The sequence below is a fragment of the Crotalus tigris genome, unplaced genomic scaffold (assembly GCF_016545835.1).
Source record: "Crotalus tigris isolate CLP2741 ecotype Arizona unplaced genomic scaffold, ASM1654583v1 scf7180000017666.379230911805:20528666, whole genome shotgun sequence".
Taxonomy (NCBI): domain Eukaryota; kingdom Metazoa; phylum Chordata; class Lepidosauria; order Squamata; family Viperidae; genus Crotalus; species Crotalus tigris.
Window position 1 is genome coordinate 1,749,980 of NW_024096552.1, and position 20,563 is coordinate 1,770,542.

The window sequence follows — 20,563 nt, forward strand, 5'->3', positions numbered from 1 at the left end:
TAGCAATGTCATTTTTGATTGATCAGTATGGTTTGGGTAAGAATCTTTTCCCTTTATATATAGTGTCCAAGTGGGCAAATATTTGAGCACCAATGGCATTAAAAGAACCATATATGTTTGCGTACCATAAATCATGCTGCATGCCTATTCATTCATTTACATGTACCATTCTTACTCATACATAGTGTCGGGCCTTAGAGGTGGGCGCCCCAAAACTCCTGTTCCGGACGGATACTTACCTACTGGCCGGCAAGCTTCCTAAGTTGACTATGGCTATCTGCGAGGCCCGACATCCAGCTGACTATGGGAGCATGCGCGGTCCGGTCGTCGCACATGCGCGGATGAGGTCTGAGCAGCCCAATTGCCACGCATGCGCAGTTGGTATCTAGGACAAAGCCACGCATGCGCAAAAGACTCAGATGGCCGAAACCTCTCAATGCGCATGTGTGGCCATAACACTGAAGCCGACAAAGCAAACTCAATACAGCTGAGAGGAGGAAGCGTCGGGAAGCTTCAAGAGTAATGACCAGTTATGGTAGAACGGGGCGGAGAAGGGAATAGGGGGGTGTTGCATGGGTGTTGGCGTGGGCGGTGCTGCATGGGCGTTGGTGTGGGTGTGGGAAAGGCGGGGCAACCTTGAAATGTATAAAAACACACGTGGAAGAAATGAACTTTAGTGCTGACTTTAAGTATCCTTGGTGTAAGAAGCAAATTAAACCATTGTTCTTCGTTCCTGGCATGGTGTTTTGTGTGGTGATAGCTGGAGCCGGAGTCAGGACGAGGTTACAGTAAGTCAGCACTCACCATCAAGTCCTAGTTAACTGGGGAGTGTATAAGGAAGGCATGGCAGAAGGGGTGCAAGATACTGCTCCAACAAGAGACGTTCCTGAACAGTCAGCTGAGCAAGGCGCGCTTGCAGAACCAGCTGTGGTGGGGGATGTGCCAGTAGTACACCCGAAGGAAAGGCCCTGACCATCAGTGGTGGATGTGGGGACAGAGGCAAGACAGAAGCCAGCATCGATGGAAGCAGGGGAATGGTGGTTAAGCCCTCCCCTACAGCGTTTGGAGGTTGGCCAACAATCTGTGATTGGTGAGAGAGACTCTTTATCAGCTTGGAGGGAAAGGCGGATAACAGGCAATGAGGAGGAGGAATGGAGTTACTCCACCGCCCCCAGTCAATATACTCTGGACGTATTGAGGGACAGGTTTGGTGAAACCGTATTCCTCCCTAAACAGGGGGCAGTCCCTGGCTCCCAACCCTATTGGTTCCTCTGGATTCAGATTGGCCAGTCCAAGGTTGCGGTTGACAACAGCGCAGCAGAGACAGGGTGCCCAGGGCGGCACGACCACAGCGGCTGCACATGCCAGTCGTACTACCCCTCTTTCTCTACCTCTGGGGTCAGGGGACCTTGGGCGTCAGTTTGGTGCGGGTGGTGGTCAGCAGGCAGGCCAGCCAGCTGTAATGTGGCCCACAGGTATGCCATGGATACCTCCCCCTATTGTGGTTACCTTCGATGGTGACCCAGATAAACTAGCTATGTTTTTGGGACACGTTTTGAACCACCTTGATCGTTTTGCGGCCCACTATACATCGCAGTGGGCTATAGTTGTAGCAGTCACCGCTAACTTATAGGGAGAGGCAGCTGCCTGGGCAGCTGACCTATTCAGCGATCATGCCAGGGAGTTAGCGGATATAGGCTCCTTTCTTGATGCTTTAATAGCCCGGTTTGAGGATTCTACTAGAGTCCAACGGGCAGAGGCGGAGATTGTAGGCCTGAAGCAAGCAGGTAGACCAATACGAGAATTCATAAGAGAGTTCCAGCGCGTGGCTGGCCACTTAAGAACTTGGCCCGAAAGATTGCTAGTACACCATTTCCGTAACGGCCTAGATAAAGAGTTAAGACAGGCCTGTATCATGAGAGGGGTACCGTGCCGGTTACATGACTGGTATAAAGTAGTCACAGAACTGCATACTGGACTGCAAGAGCTTAGATCAGGCATGGGTGATCCCGCACCATTCCAGCAGGCAGGTGGTAAACCAAAGGACGTAGGAGGTCCCGCTGCAACCAGAGGAACATTCCAATGTTTCCACTGCAACAAACCAGGCCACCGGGCAGCCCAATGTCCAATGTCCATGGGAAAGGGTTCTTCTCCAGGACTAGCTGTACCAACGGTGCAAAGAAGACAGGATGTTACACCACCCTGGGGTGCTGATCAATCGCGAGCCTTGCGACAGACCGAGGAGGGTACGCCATACTGACAGCCAGGCGGGGCGGCGGTATCGAGTCCGGAGGTGCTACCTGAAGGCTACGATCAAGGGGATCCTGACGAGGATCCAATGGTAAGCCAGCCGGTGGTACCATTCGCCGTATCCATCTCCTTGGCAAATCTTAGCACTGGCCAGCGAGTGGAATGCAAGGCACTTATAGACTCTGGCTGTACTAGGTGCTTGATAAGCCAGAAAATGGCAACTTTAGTGGGACTAAGGACAAGAAGTCTGGCTCGTCCAATTAATTTTGAACAAGTGGACGGATCCTTATTGGGTGGAGCACCAGTGACTTTAGTAACCGAGCCAGTGTGGTTAGAGATGAGCGACCATTGGGAGATAGTACGGTTTATTGTAGTACCATCTATGACTGAGGAGGTGATATTAGGGTTGGCTTGGCTCGATAAGTGGTGCCCAGTTATTTGGTGGGGGGGGGGTGGATGTCACCATATAAGACTGGCTACTGGTCCTCAGCCACCGGAGGAGGATCATAAGGCACTCCCTACACAGCCATCTGAGGTTAGGTCAGTTCATAAGGAGAGGATCAAGGTAGCGGTAGAATATAGTGAGAGGGAGCGTCCTTTCCCGGCTGAATACGAAGATTTAAAGGAAGTATTTAGTGAAAAGGAATGCGATGTGTTACCTCCGCATCGGTTCACTGATTGTGCAATAGATATTGTTCCGGGAGCGAAGATGCCGAAGCCTCAGATGTATCCAATGTCACCCAGAGAATTAGAAGAGTTACGGAAATATATTGATAAAAATTTGGCACGTGGCTTTATACAGCCGGCTCGATCCCGAATCGCTGCTCCTGTGATCTTCCAGGAAAAGAAAGATGGGGGCTTGAGACTCTGCGTGGATTTTAGGGGTCTGAACGCGGTTTGTACAGAGTATATGTATTCCTTACCGCTATTGAAAGATATGTTAACTCATCTGTCACAAGGGAAATTTTTTACTAAACTGGATCTCAGAGAGGCATACTACCGCGTTCGCATTAGACCAGGCGATGAATGGAAGACTGCCTTCAACTGTCCCTTAGGTAGCTTCCAATTCAGAGTTATGCCATTCAGACTGAAGGGTGCTCCTGCGGTATTCATGCAAATGATTAATGGAGTCCTGCATGAGTATTTGTATCGCGGGGTGTTAGTTTACTTAGATGATATTTTAATTTATTCAAAAACTATGGATGAACACATAAAATTAGTTAGGGAAGTGTTAGATAAGCTCCTCAGGCTCAGTTATTTGTAAAACTCTCCAAGTGTGAGTTTCATAAGACCCGTATTGACTACCTGGGGTACAGAATATCAGCCTCTGGCATAGAGATGGACCCAGCGAAAGTAAAGGCAGTAATTGAATGGCAAGCACCTAAGACGAGACGTCAATTGCAGAGATTTTTAGGATTTGCAAACTTTTATAGGCAGTTTGTTCCTAACTTTGCAAAGGTAGCCCTACCCCTTACAGAGTTATTGAAAACCCGGAAGTCCTCTGTAAAGCCACAGCCTGGCCAAACATTAGCGTGGACCAAAGAAAGCCAATTGGCGTTTGAACAACTAAAATCCCTGTTTTCCAACGAACCTATCCTGCTGCATCTGGATCCAGATAGGCAATTCATAGTCCAAGCTGATGCAAGTGATGTGGCAGTAGGAGCTGTTCTACTACAATGAAATACCACAGGTAATTTACAGCCCTGCACATACACATCACGTAAATTGACAGAGACAGAGAGGAGATGGGCGATATGGGAAAAAGAGGCTTTCGCCGTTAAATGGACGTTGGCTACGTGGCGACACCTATTGGAGGGGGCTAAGCATGAGATAGAAATCTGGACAGATCATAAGAATTTGGCGGTGCTGCAGACGCCTAGACGGCTGTCACCAAAACATGTGAGATGGGCACAATATTTCAGGCGGTTTAATTTCCAGCTCAGATATGTGCCGGGGGGTCGGAACTTTCTAGCGGATGCATTATCGAGAATGCCCCAATACGAGAGTAAGAGGGAGGAGACAGTCCAAGCAATTCTACCTCCCTATATGCAGGGAACAGTGAAAGTGATCTCCCACCCAACTAATAGGGATATAGAATCTGAAATGAGGGTAGTAGTTCCACAAGACCCCTGGTTTAAGATCCATCGAAACTTGTTGACACAAAGAAACGGGTTAGCATGGTATGGAACAAAATTATATGTACCACAGGAAATGCGGGCTAAGATCCTTAAAAGATGTCATGATGTGAAACAGGTGGGACACTTTGGATTTCTGAAAACCCTGCATCTGACTAGACCCCAATTCTGGTGGCCCACACTAAGGAAAGATGTAGAAAAATATGTGAAAGGCTTCTCTACATGTGCCACATGTAAAATGTATCCAGGGAAGCCTCTAGGATGTTTACAATCAGTGGCTGATCCGGAATATCCATGGCAGGATATAGCTATGGATTTCATTGTAGAACCTCCGGAGAGCAAAGGGTATACGGTGATATGGACAATAATTGATTTATGTTCAAAGCAAGCCCATTTCATCCCGTGCAAGAAATTACCAACCGCTCGGAAGTTAGCCCATATGTTCCTTGCCCACATCTACCGCATACATGGAGCCCCTCGACGAATAATATCTGATCAGGGAGTTCAGTTTACGGCTCGATTTTGGAGAGGATTCATGGCCTTGCTTGGTTCGTCACAAGGGCTTAGTACTGCGTATCACCCGGCTACTAATGGAGTAGCAGAATGGGCCAACGCGGCACTGGAACGGTATTTAAGGAGCTACGTGTCGTATCAACAAAACGACTGGGCCGACCTATGTGGAGGAATTTGCACGTGCAGCAAACTGCCGTGCATTGCCCCCCACAAACCTCATAACCTTTTGATACCCTTTGTCCTAAGGAAGCAGCCAAAAGATCACCCCCTTTTGACTTAATATCTTACCTACCTAAATAATAAGTTCCCCCTTATCTCTTCCTGTCTTTATCTCTTCTTGTCTTTATCAGTTCTTTCTCCTTTCCTAATTTACCTGTATTTGTTTTACCTGTTCTCAACAGGTAATGTGTTACTAGAAAATAATTGCTTATATGAAGGAATTTTTCAATTACTTTATGTCAACAACTAAAGGTTAAACTTCTAAATGTAAAATGTCAGCAGTTAATGGTAAAGCCTATGTATGTAAAAAGTATATAAAAAACAATAAACTGAGAGTTGGAGAAGCTGTGTGAAGATGTGTCGTGCAGCTTCGGACCTCTGCCCAAGACATGCCTGAGTCTTTTTCTTAGCATCGTTACAACTGGCGCCTTGAACTGGGACATCCCCTTCCGAGGGAAAGCAGCAACCAACATATTTAAAGTCGTCTGGAACAGACCCCTTGGTGCACCTTCTCGTCTTCTCGTCCTGCGAGATTTCTCAAACTGTAAATATGGGCTGCGATATATCTCACCATCAGCAAAAGCATGTAAGCGAGTTAAAATTTCTCTTACACAAATTGGGCATGACCATGCCTGAAAGGGAGCTTAGGAAGCTGGTGAGTGAGATAGGAAAAAACTGTCCTTGGTATCCTGAAAGGGGGACACTCCAACTTAAGGATTGGGAAAGAATAGGTAACACCCTTCATCAGGAACCCCGAGCCTCAGTGGATGTTTTGCATTGTTGGCATCAATGTCGCCATGCAGTGGAAAAATATGGAGCTGATGCAGTACAATTAAGTTCTACTCCCTCTCCAGGTTTTAATCATCAGCTCCTATATCTTCTACGATAGATGTAACACCTTCAGAGCAAAGAATTCTAGATCTTATGTTTCTATTCGCCATGTATTAGAAAATCAAATGGCGAAAGGAGAGGGAGATATGCAGGAAATAGCAGATATGCTCTCAGTTTGTCCTGTACATTTAACTGGGCAGGTAGATGAGAATGGAGCCCCAGTGGTTGAATATCAACCACTTTCTTATGCAATCTTAACAGAATTGCGTAAGGGTATAAGAGATACTGGGTTAGGTAGTTCATATGTGCAAGGTATGTTAGAAGCAACAATGAGGAATCACGTTTTGGTACCAGAAGATTGGAAAACAACAATTCGTATGTTATTAACACCAGTTCAGTATGTGGTATGGGATAGTGAGTTTAGACATCAATGTGCATTAAGAGCAGCAACTTCTGGAGGTGCTTACCTCCCAGAGCAGTTATATGGCTCTGGTGATTACACTCCAGTGGATGCACAAATTGTTTTGCCTATAGCTACTCTTCAAATATCCTCTGAACATGCTTACAAAGCTTTTGGAAAAGTTCCTATAACTGGGAAACCATCTCAAGCATTTTCAAATATTCGTCAAAAGGCAAATGAACCATATGCAGATTTTATTAACCGTCTGCAAGATGCCTTGAGACGACAAATTGATAATCCTGATGCCCAAGCTGAATTGCTTATGAAATTGGCTAAAGAAAATGCCACCTCTGAATGTAAACGGGCCATTATTGGATTGGGAGCTCAACCAGATTTAGCAGAAATGATAAAAGCATGTCAGGATATTGGGACTGTTTCTTTTCAAACTAATCTCTTAGCTGCAGCTCTTACAAAACCTCAGGGGAAATGTTATAATTGTGGTAAAATTGGACACTTTAAACAAGATTGCAGAAATCCTGGGGGAGGAAAGTATGCCTCCCGACCATTTAAAAATAATGCTGGGAGACGTCCAAAAACAAAATGCCCTAAGTGTAATAAGGAATTTCATTGGGCTAATGAATGTCGGTCGGGAAACTTCAAAGCGGGCCGGTCTCTGGCCCCAGTCCAAACAGAGACCCTTCAGTAATTCCATCAACAATTAACAATAGCCCTGCTGCCACTAGAGGGAGTGCTGGGATAGATTTAACTATCCAACAAGACGTATGTTTCAAATTTCCGGGAGAAGTACAAATTATTCCTTCACAACTTTCTGGACCTCTCCCTTCTGGATATGTTGGATTAATTTTGCCTCGCTCTAGCATGGGAAAAAAGGGATTTTTTGTAATACCTGGAGTAATTGATTCTGACTATACAGGTGTCATCTTTATTCAATTATGGACTAACATGCCACAGACTTTGCCAAGTAATACTAGTCCTGCACCATTACTCCACTTGCCCTATTTTGTCCCTGCAGGGGATCATGATAGGGATCGAGGGGATGGCAGATTTGGTTCCACAGATCCTGTTGTAATTGCATTAACCACCCCAATCACCGCCCAAAGACCCCGTCAGACAGTCTTTTTTCAGGGTAAGCCTTTTGAGGGCATAATTGATACAGGGGCTGATGTTTCAGTAATTTCAGCTAAAGATTGGCCTACATCTTGGCCCACTGACCCATGCCCTAGTGTCTGGGGTGTAGGAGGGCGACAAGGTGCACGACAAAGTACAAAATTTCTTTCTGCAAGTCTTCCTAATTCTACTGTAACTGTTCAACTTCGTCCTTTCATTCTTGACATTCATGTCAACCTTTGGGGAAGAGACTTGCTTAGTAAATGGGGGGCTACCGTCACCTTCGATGAATAAAGTGTCTGCCTTACCCTTAACTTGGTTAACTACTACCCCTGTTTGGGTGAAACAATGGCCTCTTGCTCTGTACAAATTACAGGCCTTAAAAATTTTTGTTCAAGAACAATTACAAGACAAACACATTGCCCCTTCCACTAGTCCATGGAACACTCCAGTTTTTGTTATCAAAAAGAAGTAGTGAGAAGTTTGTAACAAAATTTTTTTCCTGTCTCTTTTGTTTTTCAACTGGCTGTGTTGCTTTAAGAGCAAGAGAGACCAAAAGAAAGAAGGAAGGGGGGGGGACTGTTCGTTTTAAACTTTTTTTCCCCTCTCTGCTTAGAATTCCAGTTTGCGAATGGAGATGAAATTTAATCCCCGCTCTTGCAGTTTCAGCTAGCAAAACTTAAGTTTTGTAAATGTTTAACCTACTTAATAGAAATTTGTTTGCATCTTTGATTAACTTGGAATTTAACTTATTGACCAAAGGAAAACAACATAGGAATTGTCACTTAACACTTTTGATATTTCTTACTAGTAAAATACTTACAGGAGTATTAGCTGTGTTAGAAGCGCAAAAAGTATATTGTATTGAATGGCTTTACTTATCCCATCCCAAAATGTGTTATCTTTTATCCAGGCTGTTGCTGAAATAACCTCAGGACACAATCAAGCTTGTCCTTGAAATGGGACTGATTTAATTAATATTGCTCTTCTTATCCCAAAATTTAATTTTCAATTTTGTTTTCAGAATAATTTATCTCTTCTGCTGCTATTTTAGCTTTCCACACCTTTTCTCAACAGACTTTTAACTTAATCTCTGATTCTCATTATGTGTGCCAACTTATTTTTAATCTTATAGGTGCTTACATCATGCCCAGGATCAACTCCAATCTTATGGCTTTGTTTTTAACTTTACAGCAGCTATCCTTTGTTTCTCACATATGTATCGGTCCTTTAAGGACTGCCTTCATAAACAATTAAAAAAGGAGGGATCAAGGGTACCTAATTTGCAATTTGCATCAAGTCAATTAAGTCTTAATAACTTTAAACCAGCTAAATATTTCTTTTCAAAACACAACTGCCTACCAGCGTCACTTTCAGCAGAAAGCTGTGCTTCCTAATCCATTGGTATATTATCAGCAATTGCCTGATAAAACCTGCCTAGGTCCAATTCCCTTACTAACTTGGGGGCAAGGCTATGCTCTGTGCTTGCTCCTACAGGCCCTCTCTGGATTCCAGCCCAATGTGTGCAACCAGCCAAAGATGTCATGGCATCAAGTCCAGAACCCAATACCGGAAATGAAGTAGGTGACTCTTCAGACAGCACAACGTCCCTTTCGCTCTCGCCATCGCAGTCGGCCAACAACCTGGGGCGATGTAAAGAACCTAACATCCAAAGCGCAGGAGGTTCTGAGACAACAGGGAAAAGAACCTACACCAGAGAATTTATGCGCTGCCATATTTGTGGTTTTGACTGCAAATTCCTTAGTCATTCTTTGCCTCTCTTTCCTTCTTAATTGCTGTGTGGGGGCTCAAGCTCTTCCACCTCATCCTTTAGAATCACGGATGAAATATAATATCTGGGTGCAATTAGCTAAATGTAACACAAGTGACAGACTTTTGTATTTCTGAATCATATGACATGGAAAATCTACTCTCTACCTGTTTTATATCTATGTGTGACCCAGCTTCAGTTTTATGTGTTATTTCAATGTTTCTGATCAATCTGGCATTATTCAAAAGTAAATTAATATTTTACATAATTTGGCTTTGGATTTAAAAATTGATACCTTAGGAAATTGATGGAGTGCTCTATGGTCATGGCTTCCCATTGGCCTTCTTGGAAAGATTGTTCAATATCTCATTATAATAGTTGCTATCCTTATCAGCTGTTGTTGCTTATTTCAATGTCTTTTTTCTTTACTTAATAAGATGTCTTGCAATCTTCCATACTAAGCTAAGACCCACTAACTACTCCTGCTTAAAATGTCTTCATTAATAAAATAAAGGAAAGTGAGTTGTGGAAGAATTTGCACGTGCAGCAAACTGCCGTGCATTGCCCCCCACAAACCTCATAACCTTTTAATACCCTTTGTCCCAAGGAAGCAGCCAAAAGATCACCCCCTTTTGACTTAATATCTTACCTACCTAAATAATAAGTTCCCCCTTATCTCTTCCTGTCTTTATCTCTTCTTGTCTTTATCAGTTCTTTCTCCTTTCCTAATTTACCTGTATTTGTTTTACCTGTTCTCAACAGGTAATGTGTTACTAGAAAATAATTGCTTATATGAAGGAATTTTTCAATTACTTTATGTCAACAACTAAAGGTTAAACTTCTAAATGTAAAATGTCAGCAGTTAATGGTAAAGCCTATGTATGTAAAAAGTATATAAAAAACAATAAAGTGAGAGTTGGAGAAGCTGTGTGAAGATGTGTCGTGCAGCTTCGGACCTCTGCCCAAGACATGCCTGAGTCTTTTTCTTAGCATCGTTACAGACCTACTCGTATTTGCAGAAGTCGCCTACAATAATGCCGTACACAGTAGTACCGGTTATGCACCATTCCGAGTAGTATCTGGAAGGGATTTCGTTCCCATACCTGAGTGTCAACAATTTGAGCCACAGCCATGCCTGCCGAAAGAATGGACACAAAAAATCAGTGAGGTATGGGCTGCTGTAAAGAAAGCATTAATGAAGGCCAGTGAGAAAATGAAAGAACAAGCGGATAAAAAACGACAGCCGGTCAAGCCATTTACTGTGGGACAACTGGTTTATTTGTCAACAAAGTATGTACAGATAAAGGTGCCATGCAAGAAACTAGGACCCAAATATATTGGGCCCTTTAAGATCGTTAAAGTGATTAACCCGGTTACTGTAAAACTCCAACTCCCTCGGTTACTAGGAAAAATACACCCTGTATTTCATTGTAGTTTATTAAGACCAGTTCCTATGTATCATAGGGAACCACAACCCGGTCCTATTGCCAATGAGGAATACGAAGTACAGGAGATACTTGATTCACATATTAAACAGCGTGAACTGTACTATTTAATTCGGTGGAAGGGTTATCCCTTATCGGAAACCACTTGGGTACAAGCCACTAATGTACAAGCTCCCCGGTTAGTTAAACGGTTCCATCTACAGAACCCTGGAAAACCAGGGGCAGGCCTTATAGTGGGGAAAAGGGAGGCTAAAACAAATGTCGAAACATAACATGTTTGTCTTTCTTCCAGGGTGAACCCTGGTGAAGGGGGGCGGTATGTCGGGCCTTAGAGATGGGCGCCCCAAAACTCCTGTTCTGGACGGATACTTACCTACTGGCCGGCAAGCTTCCTAAGTTGACTACAGCGATCTGCGAGGCCTGACATCCAGCTGACTATGGGAGCATGCGCGGTCCGGTCGCCGCACATGCACGGATGAGGTCTGAGCAGCCCAATTGCCGCGCATGTGCAGTTGGTATCTAGGACAAAGCCACGCATGCGCAAAAGACTCAGATGGCCAAAACCTCTCAATGCGCATGCGTGGCCATAACACTGAAGCCGACGAAGCAAACTCAATACAGCTGAGAGAAGGAAGCATCGGGAAGCTTCAAGAGTAATGACCAGTTCATAAGCTTCCGGTATGGGGCGACGGCGATGGCGGCTAATTCTTAGCCGTCCAGCTGGGAAGGTGTCAGAATCGCGGAGCCCAGCGCGTATCAGCTGGCCCGCGGTTCGCAATTCCCTTCCCGGGCAAAGGGAAGGGATAGAGAACGCAGGAGTAGAGGTAGAACCCCTGAACCCCCTCTGGATTTATTCCTAGAGGGGGTGAAAGGAGTGTTCCCTCGGAGCTCCTGCTGATCTCCGCCTCCCAGCTGTTTTTGCTTCCTTTGAAGCAAAAGAAACCGCCGCCTCTATCTCCGTGAATATAGCGTCTTGGTGAGTAACTTTTAAACGGACAGAGCGGATTAAAGGATTTTTTTTTTATATAGTTTAGGGTTTTATTTCTTTTTTCTTTTTAGTTAGTTTTGGTTAGTTTTGGTTATTTCTCCTTTGTTCTTTTTTTTTTTTTTTGGTACGGAGAGAGGAATTAAGATGGCGTTTTGAAAGTGTCGGAGTTTTTTTTTCCTTCTTTGGTTTTTTCTTTACTTCTAAAGGACTGGATTTTAATGATTTTGCTTTTGATATTTTTGCTCTTGGTATTGGATTTTTCCTTTGACTCTTTTCTCTTTTTCTTTTTTGGATTTTTTAAGAACTATGTTGGTGCTGTTTTTTTGAAAAGAAAAATCTTTTCCTCCTCCCCCTTTCTTGGGGAGAAGGGAAGTGAGAACGGTGTTATATAAAATGGCTTCAAAGAGACAGCTGCCTTCGACAACAACTAAGGTGGTTTCTTCCCCTACAACTCTTACTGCACAACCACAACAACAAATTAAACATGTACCACTGGCTCAGCCACCACCCTCCCCTCCTCTGCCAGGCCTGTCAGCACAAGAGGTTAAAGGTATAATGGGGGATGTGATGTCTCAAATGAGAGATGAAATGAAGCAATTTGTTATACAGATTAAATCTGATATTAAATCTGACATTAAAGAAGAGATAAGTGGGATAAAGGGCTTATTAGAAGCTAATAATACCATCTTGCGACAAGATATAGTTGCAGCAGTATCAGGTTTGGCTACGGTGGTGGTGAAGCTGGATGCAAGACTGGAGGAAGTGGAAGATAAAGTTGACTCTTTTGATGATAAAATTCAAGATGTGGAAAGGAAGGTGGAGACTTCACAAGAAGATATTCTTATGTTTCAGTACAGACAGATGGAGTATGCCTTGAGGATTAGAGGCCTTAAGGAAGATATGAATCAAGATTTGATGGAGATGGTGCTTACTGACTTAGCTGTTGCTCTGAATATGGATAAAGGAGAATTACGCAGAGAAGTGGAAAAAATTTATAGAGTCAATTCTTGGATTGCGAAGCAGAAGAATTTACCCAGAGATGTGGTGATTTATTTTACAAAGAAGTCTCTGCGTAATGAAATTGTACAAACTTTTTATAATAAGAGATTCCAGATTGCTACTCAAGATATTATTATCTTAAAGGAAATCCCATCAAAGATTTTAAGAAACAGGAAAGATTTTTCTTTTCTAGCTAATGAGCTTAAAACCAGATTGATGCCATTCAGATGGGAAATCCCGATGGGTATTGTTCTGAGCCATGCGGGGACACGTTATAGATTGAATACGGTTGACAAAGCCAGAGAGTTTTACAACACGGTCCTGGGTGCAGGCTCAGCTCCACCTGTTCAGAAATCCTTGAGTGGCAAAGAGTTGGAGCAGCAATCTGAGGCATTAGGCTTGGTCTCCGCTGGGATGCTGCAAGCTGAATGGCAACGTCAAACGGAGGTTAAAGAGCAGAGGATGACCCGCGCAGCTTATAGACGTAAAGAGAAGGAGCAACGTAAGAAAGAGGCCAAAGAAGTTTCTTCTGAAAGTGCATTGCCGGTGGGAGGAGCAAGACCCAAGAGTTATGCAACACATGCAGCAATGGCAGATCTCAAAGGTGTCTTCTCCGGGAGATGGCAAAGTTTCTGACCTGGAATGTTAACGGATTGAATTCTCCTCAGAAAAGGAAAAAAAAATTTTTACTATTTGAAGCAACATAACAATGATGTTATTTGTTTACAGGAAACTCATATTTTACTTAAGGATCAGAAATATTTAGTTAATGCTCGTTTGGGATCCCATTTTGTATCTTCTGCTCCTGGCAAAAAGGGGGGAGTTGTTATCTATGTGAAGCAAAATTTGCCAGCTTGTCTGGTAGAATCAGATCCCCAAGGAAGATATGTGATGATTGAACTTGGCTTGTATGGTAAGAAAGTACTTATAGTGGGACTCTATGCACCAAATCAGCAACAGGAACAATTTTATAGGTTGTTACATCAAAAAATAACTTTGCTGGACTATAGATCCATGGTATTAATGGGTGATTGGAATGGTGTCTTAGATATACAAAGGGATAAGAAAGGTTCTTCTCCTTTTTTTAAACAAGCAAAATTACCTAAAGCCTTTTTTGACATGAAAGAGGACTGGGAACTAAGGGATTATTGGCGGGAATGTAATCAAGAGGAGAGAGATTTCACCTTTTTCTCAGATAGACACCAATCCTTCTCAAGAATTGACTTTTTTTTATTACAACAGACTTATATAATAGAGTAAAGAATGTAAAGATTTTTTCTAGGTCGCTGACGGATCATAGTCCAGTTTGGATGGAGCTGATTCAAGAAAAAGAGGAGAGAAGATCCTGGAGAGTGAATGAAAATTTATTTAGACAAGAAAAGAATGTCCAAAAGTTAAAGGAGTGTTTAAAGGACTATTTTGCTTTAAATATGTATAAGGGGACTTCAATGTCAATGGTATGGGATGCAGGCAAAGCATTTATGCGTGGTATCTTGATAAAAATGAATAATTGTCATAAGCGAAAGCAGACTCAGAAACGTAAAGAATTGGAAGATGAAATTAAATTAAAAGAAAAGTCTTTGATCTTAAATCCTTCTGATGAAAGTATTAAAGAATCTGTAAAGTTATTAAGGACACAATTTAATATGTTGTTAGCAGATCAAGCTGCAACCAACTTATTGTTTATGAAACAAAATACATTTTGTAATGCTAGTAAGCCAGGGAGATGGTTGGCTTACCAGCTAAGAAAGAAACAGAGACAGAGAATAATAGATAAAATAAATTATCAGGGTAAATTAGTTTCTTAGAAGGAATTGATTAAGAAATCTTTTTTGGACTATTATCAAAAATTATATAAATCTACCAATGTTCAAATTTTAGATATAAATAAATACTTAAACGAGGCTAGTTTTCCCAAACTGACAGAGGATCAGAAACAGGAAATTAATGGCTTAATTACTAAGGAGGAAATTGTGTTAGCAATTCAACAATTGAAACTAGGGAAAGCACCGGGTACGGATGGGTTAACAGCTGTTTATTATAAAGCCTTAATGGAGGAGATGACTCAGCCATTAGGTGATCTTTTTAATGATATTTTACAGGGTCTAGAGATTCCTCCTTCATGGCGTAGTGCTTTTATATCATTGATTCCAAAAGAGGATCAAGATCTTACTTTACCAAAGAATTATAGGCCTATATCTCTCTTAAATGTGGATTATAAGATATTTGTAAAAATTTTAGTAAATAGGCTCATGAGGGTTGTGCATTATCTTGTGCATAAAGATCAATCTGGGTTTATATCTGGAAGGTATATGAAAAATAATGTTAGACAAATTATTAATTTATTAGAATATTTAGACAAGAACAACCAAGTTTCCGCAGGGCTGATATTTTTAGATGCTGAAAAAGCTTTTGATCAACTGAATTGGCATTTTATGTTAAGAGTAATGGAAGAGATGAATTTTGGTGAAAAGATAGTACAAGCTCTTACGGTAATATATCAAAAACAAACGGCACAACTTATTGTTAATGGAGGGTTATCAGAGGTTTTTACAATAGAGAAAGGTACCAGGCAGGGATGTCCATTATCACCGTTGTTTGTTTTAACATTGGAAATATTGTTGATCAAAATTCGAGAGTCGCAGGAAATTAAAGGAATAGAAGTTAACAAAAAAGAATACAAGTTAAGAGCTTTTGCGGATGACTTGGTTGTTACTTTGTCGCAACCTACTTATTCTGCAGAAAAGTTATTACAACGGATTCATTATTATGGTGTGGTTTCGGGTTTCAAGATTAATGTTAATAAGACTAAAATTTTACCTAAAAATATGACTAGTCAGGAGAAGCAGACTTTGGTTAATTTGACGGGTTTTGAAATTGTTAATAAGGTAAAATATTTGGGGGTGATGTTATTTGTTTCTAACGCAAAACTATTTAAAAATAACTATGAAAGGTTGTGGGTTAGGGTACAGAAAGACTTGAAGAATTGGGAGAAGTTGCAATTATCCCTCATGGGAAGAATTGCAGTGATAAAAATGAATATTCTACCCAAGTTTCTCTTTTTGTTTCAAATGTTACCGATTTTGAAGAATGAGATTAATCTAAGTGAATGGCAGAAAGGCCTTAATAAATTCATTTGGGCAGGGAAAAAGCCAAGGGTTAAGTTTAAAATTATGCAAGACTTCCGTGAGAGGGGTGGACTCAAGGTACCGAATTTGAAATTATACTATGATGCGGTGGTTCTAACACTAATTAGTGATTGGGTAAATTTGACAAATCCTGAGATACTCCATCTAGAGGGATGGGATTTACTTTTTGGGTGGCATGCCTATTTAATATTTAATAAAAAAATGGATTGGGTCTTTAAAGCTCATATTTTAAGAATTTCTTTACTTAGGACCTGGAGAAAATATTATAAAAGTGATTTTAAAGTACCATTATGGGCTATACCTTGGCATGCGATAGAAGGAATAAAAAGAGGTGCTAAAATGGATATGGTGTCTTATAGACAGCTACTTAGATGGGATGGACAAAACTGGCAGTTAAAATCACGGGAAGAGTTAGCACAAGAAAATATTATTTACTCTTGGTTCCAATATAGGCAACTAGTAGATAGATGGAAGGTGGATTGTAAGGTGGGTTTCTTAGAGAAGATGAAAATTTTATTAAGCAAGTGAAGGATCAAAGACAAACCCACATTAAGAGGATTTATGGGGTTTTAGTTGAATTGGACTCAGAAACGGAACTAATTAAAGATTGTATGATCAGATGGGTGCAGAACTTTGGTGAGCCAGTTCCATTGGACACCTGGGAAACCATCTGGGTGAGAAATGTCAAATTTACACAAGCACAGAACTTAAGGGAGAATTTTTATAAAATGTTTTATAGATGGCACCTTGATCCACAAAAAATGTCTCTTATGTACCCTGACTTACAACCTAAATGTTGGAGATGTGGTTGTATGGATGCTACTTTTTATCATATTTGGTGGTCGTGTAGAGAGATAAAAGCATTTTGGATTAAGATATGGTGGAATATCCAGAGAATTTTTAGAAGGAGGGTAAAATTTACTCCGCAATTATTTTTGTTGGGTATAGTTACTGATTGTGATACAAAGGAGGTTATATTGATGTTAAATTTGATTACAGCCACGAGGCTGTTAGTAGGACAATATTGGAAGAAGGAATCTTTGCCTACATTGCAGGAATGGTTTCTTAAAGTGTCTTATTTGGCGGAAATGGCAAAGATTTCGGCTTTTTTAAAGGAACAAACGCAAGAGAAATTTCTTGCTGTTTGGGATAAATGGATAAAATTTATACAATTTAAATTGGATATAAAAAATATTACATAGCCTTTTCATAATCTTTATTTTTATATATATACATATATATTTTAATGTTATATTTTCTTTTTTTTTTACAAATATAATTTTTAATTGTTTTTTAATTAAGCCTATATTCTGCTCAGGGAAGCTCGGGGGGGGGAAAGGGGGGTGTTTGGGTGGGGGTTGGGGAAGGGGGGTTTTGTTGTGTAATGTTTAGGTTTTTTTTGTATATGTTGTTTTTTGTTTTTGTATTGTTTTGTTCTTTTTGTAAAACTTATAAAACTTTTTAATAAAAAAAAAAAAAGAGTAATGACCAGGGCGGAGAAGGGAATAGGGGGGTGTTGCATGGGTGTTGGCATGGGCGGTGCTGCATGGGCGTTGGTGTGGGTGTGGGAAAGGCGGGGCAACCTTGAAATGTATAAAAACACACGTGGAAGAAATGAACTTTAGTGCTGACTTTAAGCATCCTTGGTGTAAGAAGCAAATTAAACCATTGTTCTTCGTTCCTGGCGTGGTGTTTTGTGTGGTGATAGCTGGAGCCGGAGTCAGGACGAGGTTACACATAGGCACACAGACCACTATATGCAAAGCTAACATTACCAGTGTCAGGGCATCAAGCTATACAAGTCAAGTGTGATGATAGATAGTTCTTAGACATAAAGAATATATCATCAAGTTCTTATATAACTGTGATGCTGATAAATTAACTTCCTTGGAAAAATCCACCTTACAAGTAAAGTCAATTGGGAAGCCAGAATCACTTAACAACCAAATTAGCAAATGTGGCAAGAAATGTCATAAAATGGGGTAACACTCAATAATATCTTGCTTAGCAACATAAATATTGGGCTCAGTTATGGTCGTATGTCAAGGACTACCTGTACTGCATAATTTCATGTAGAGGTGGAAACATCCCCCAATAAATTATTAAGTTTTTAAATAATTTATTTTGTGTTAAATATAACAAATAAAATAAAAATGGCCCAACACTTACTGATTCTCCATTGGGAACATGGAATGTTTATGAGATTTCACCAGTTTAACATTTTTGTTAAATGAAAGTTGGTGGGTTATTTAGTGGTAATATGGGCACTGTGGTACCAGCACACACCAAGGGCATGTTCAGAGATACTAAGCAGCCACTGACAACTGCTAAATGGATTTCACAATGTTAAGAGAACCCAAGCAGAAGGCTACAGAGCCTCTGAAGTTAGGTATTCTGCTGTCTGAGCTGGGTTCTTGCAACAAACCATTGGATCTCAAAGTATACAGTAGCATACCTGTTGCCATGTTCTATGTATGTCCCATCCACCCACTTCCAGTCACCTTCAAGTGCCTGGTCAGTAAGGCCGATCCAGCAGGAAGGAGCCTTCATGATGGTTGCAACATGGCCCTGTCACACATATACAGACACACAAAATAAATTCCAGAACAGTAGCCAATGCCAACAATTTTTTTTTTAAAAAAAGGCAAATACATTTTATGTACAGCTTGATTTGCTAATGGTAGAAAAGTTCTAGTATTAATGCATTTAATCCAATACATGTTGTGTATTGAAAAAGATGCAACCTTGCTTTGAACATGGATGGGAAACTAAAATTGAAAAACAAAAGCAAAAATAAATAAGTGGAAATTGAATGCAAATGCAATTTAGATATTTTTTGGCTATGAAAGATATTCTAAACCGATATTATTGATATTATTAGAAAAATGTAACAAATGTTGATATGTAATTGTATGTTTACTAATAATAATAAGAACTGTATTTGCTTAATGTGGAAAAATTGTTATTACCAGAAGAAGAGAGGATGTACTGGCGGGTGTAATATTGGACCTAGTTGGAAAAACTTATATGTATCACCGAATTCTTAATGGACTCAGTCATCACGTTGTCTATTGAGTACTTGTTTGTGAAAATAGAAAATTAATAAAACATTTATAAAAAGAAAAAAAGAAAAAGATGCAATCTCTTGTGGTTTAGCTCAAGTGACTCCTTCAAAGAATTGAGTAGTTTGGAATGGTTAAGTGAAGTGAAGGCAAACAATGGTTCTCGAGGTCAGGAGTGACCCTGCTGCCCTTGAAACTCTTTTTTGTGCTCTTTCTACCTCTCTCTGGTCCCAGTTATTGAAAATTAATGGCAGTTTCCCATGAGGGCCTGGAGGAAAGTGAAACTGAACTGTGAGAACCCACGAAGTCTTCAAGATCATTTCCCTGGAAGAACAATGCCAACACATAGAGTGACTGTTTCCAAAACATCTCTTTTAAACTTAATTGGACAATGAGAGATAGACAATTGTAAGGGACTAAGGGAGGAAAGTTAACTGGCAAAAGTCTGGTGCAAACTCTCAGTGCTGGCTTTACACTACTGTAATTCACTTGACTTCTAGTAAACAATACCTTTCTCAACAAATGGAGTTAAGGATAATTTTTACTTAAAAGCCCAAATTGAGGCAGGTCTGACACCTGGATGCTCTTGAGATACTGTTATGTGGGTCATCTCCCAGCATTCTCTATTCAGCTGTTGTTGAGAATTATGGGAACTGAAATCTACTTATTTTGGGAAACAGTCATATTGAGAAAAATTGGTACATAACTTCAAGATATAATAACCTAATCCTTCCTGTACATTCTGCTGAGTGGGAACTTGGACTTCTGCCAAAGTTGTGTCCTGTTGGCCTCATTACCATGATAGTCTGAAATTAGCTACATATCCTTAACTTTTATAGCTACACATTAGCTACACATCCTTACTTTTTAGCTACATATCAACTGAAGGCCAATTTTCAGGGAATGCTATATTTACTAGTTAATTATATGGAAATTAAAAAGATTTCTGTAGACTATCAGCACCCAGACGAAATTGTTTAGCAGTAGCTGCTCCCCATCTTTTTTTTTTAAATATATTTTATTGATTTTTTTAACATAAACACCTTGATATTTGGTAAACAGCATGTTGTCTGAGTTTATATTTACAAAGTAATCACTAACGGTTAGTTTCTATATTCCAAAGTCCATATAATAATTTTGCTTGATTTTCTCTTCTTCCAATAATATTCTCTTAGCAACCTTAAATTAATACAATTCTTACTAATTTGATAGGTAACAATTAAATATAAAGATTTTTCTAAAATTTCTACCAATAATAATCACATCAATATCATGCTTCTTTTCTATCCGGTCATCTTGGTTGCCTCATCATAAATCCTGTTTACAATTCTTGTTTAAATTTATTTTTCCCTACAATGTTCAAAACTGGTTAAAATTTTCCCAGAATTAATTACTTTAAAGTATTTAAATCCATTTTCATGTCTTAAAAAATGTAAGAAAAAGACACAAAAGAAAGACTTAGAAAAAGAAAAGACGTGAGAGAGAAAAAGAAAAAAGAAAAAGGAGAAAATAATAAGAAAATAATATACTACTTAAAATACATATCCCTCTTGAACTAGTATACACTTATTTCCAATTTTTTCTGTTCTCTTTACTCATAATTAAATCCAATCATCTAATCTTTTAAGTCTATTCAAAACATTTTTCCCATTTTTAGTTATCCATTGGAATTT

At 40.4% G+C, this 20,563-nt stretch overlaps 1 protein-coding gene across 3 annotated transcripts in view; it reads right to left on the minus strand.

Annotated features, from left to right (window-relative positions):
- LOC120305075 (C-type lectin domain family 4 member F-like) overlaps positions 1-20,563 on the minus strand; it is a 94,191-nt gene that overhangs the window by 54,247 nt on the left and 19,381 nt on the right. For 2 of the 3 annotated variants that reach the window (XR_005555905.1, XM_039336410.1), the window contains exon 3: positions 18,330-18,396. Coding sequence is in view for 2 of the 3 variants with exons in the window: in XM_039336410.1 (XP_039192344.1) it covers positions 18,330-18,396 (67 nt within the window). In the remaining variant the exon portion in view is untranslated. Of the gene's footprint in view, positions 1-18,123; positions 18,397-20,563 lie in introns of those variants that run through there. The other variant, XM_039336409.1, reaches the window with a different exon arrangement.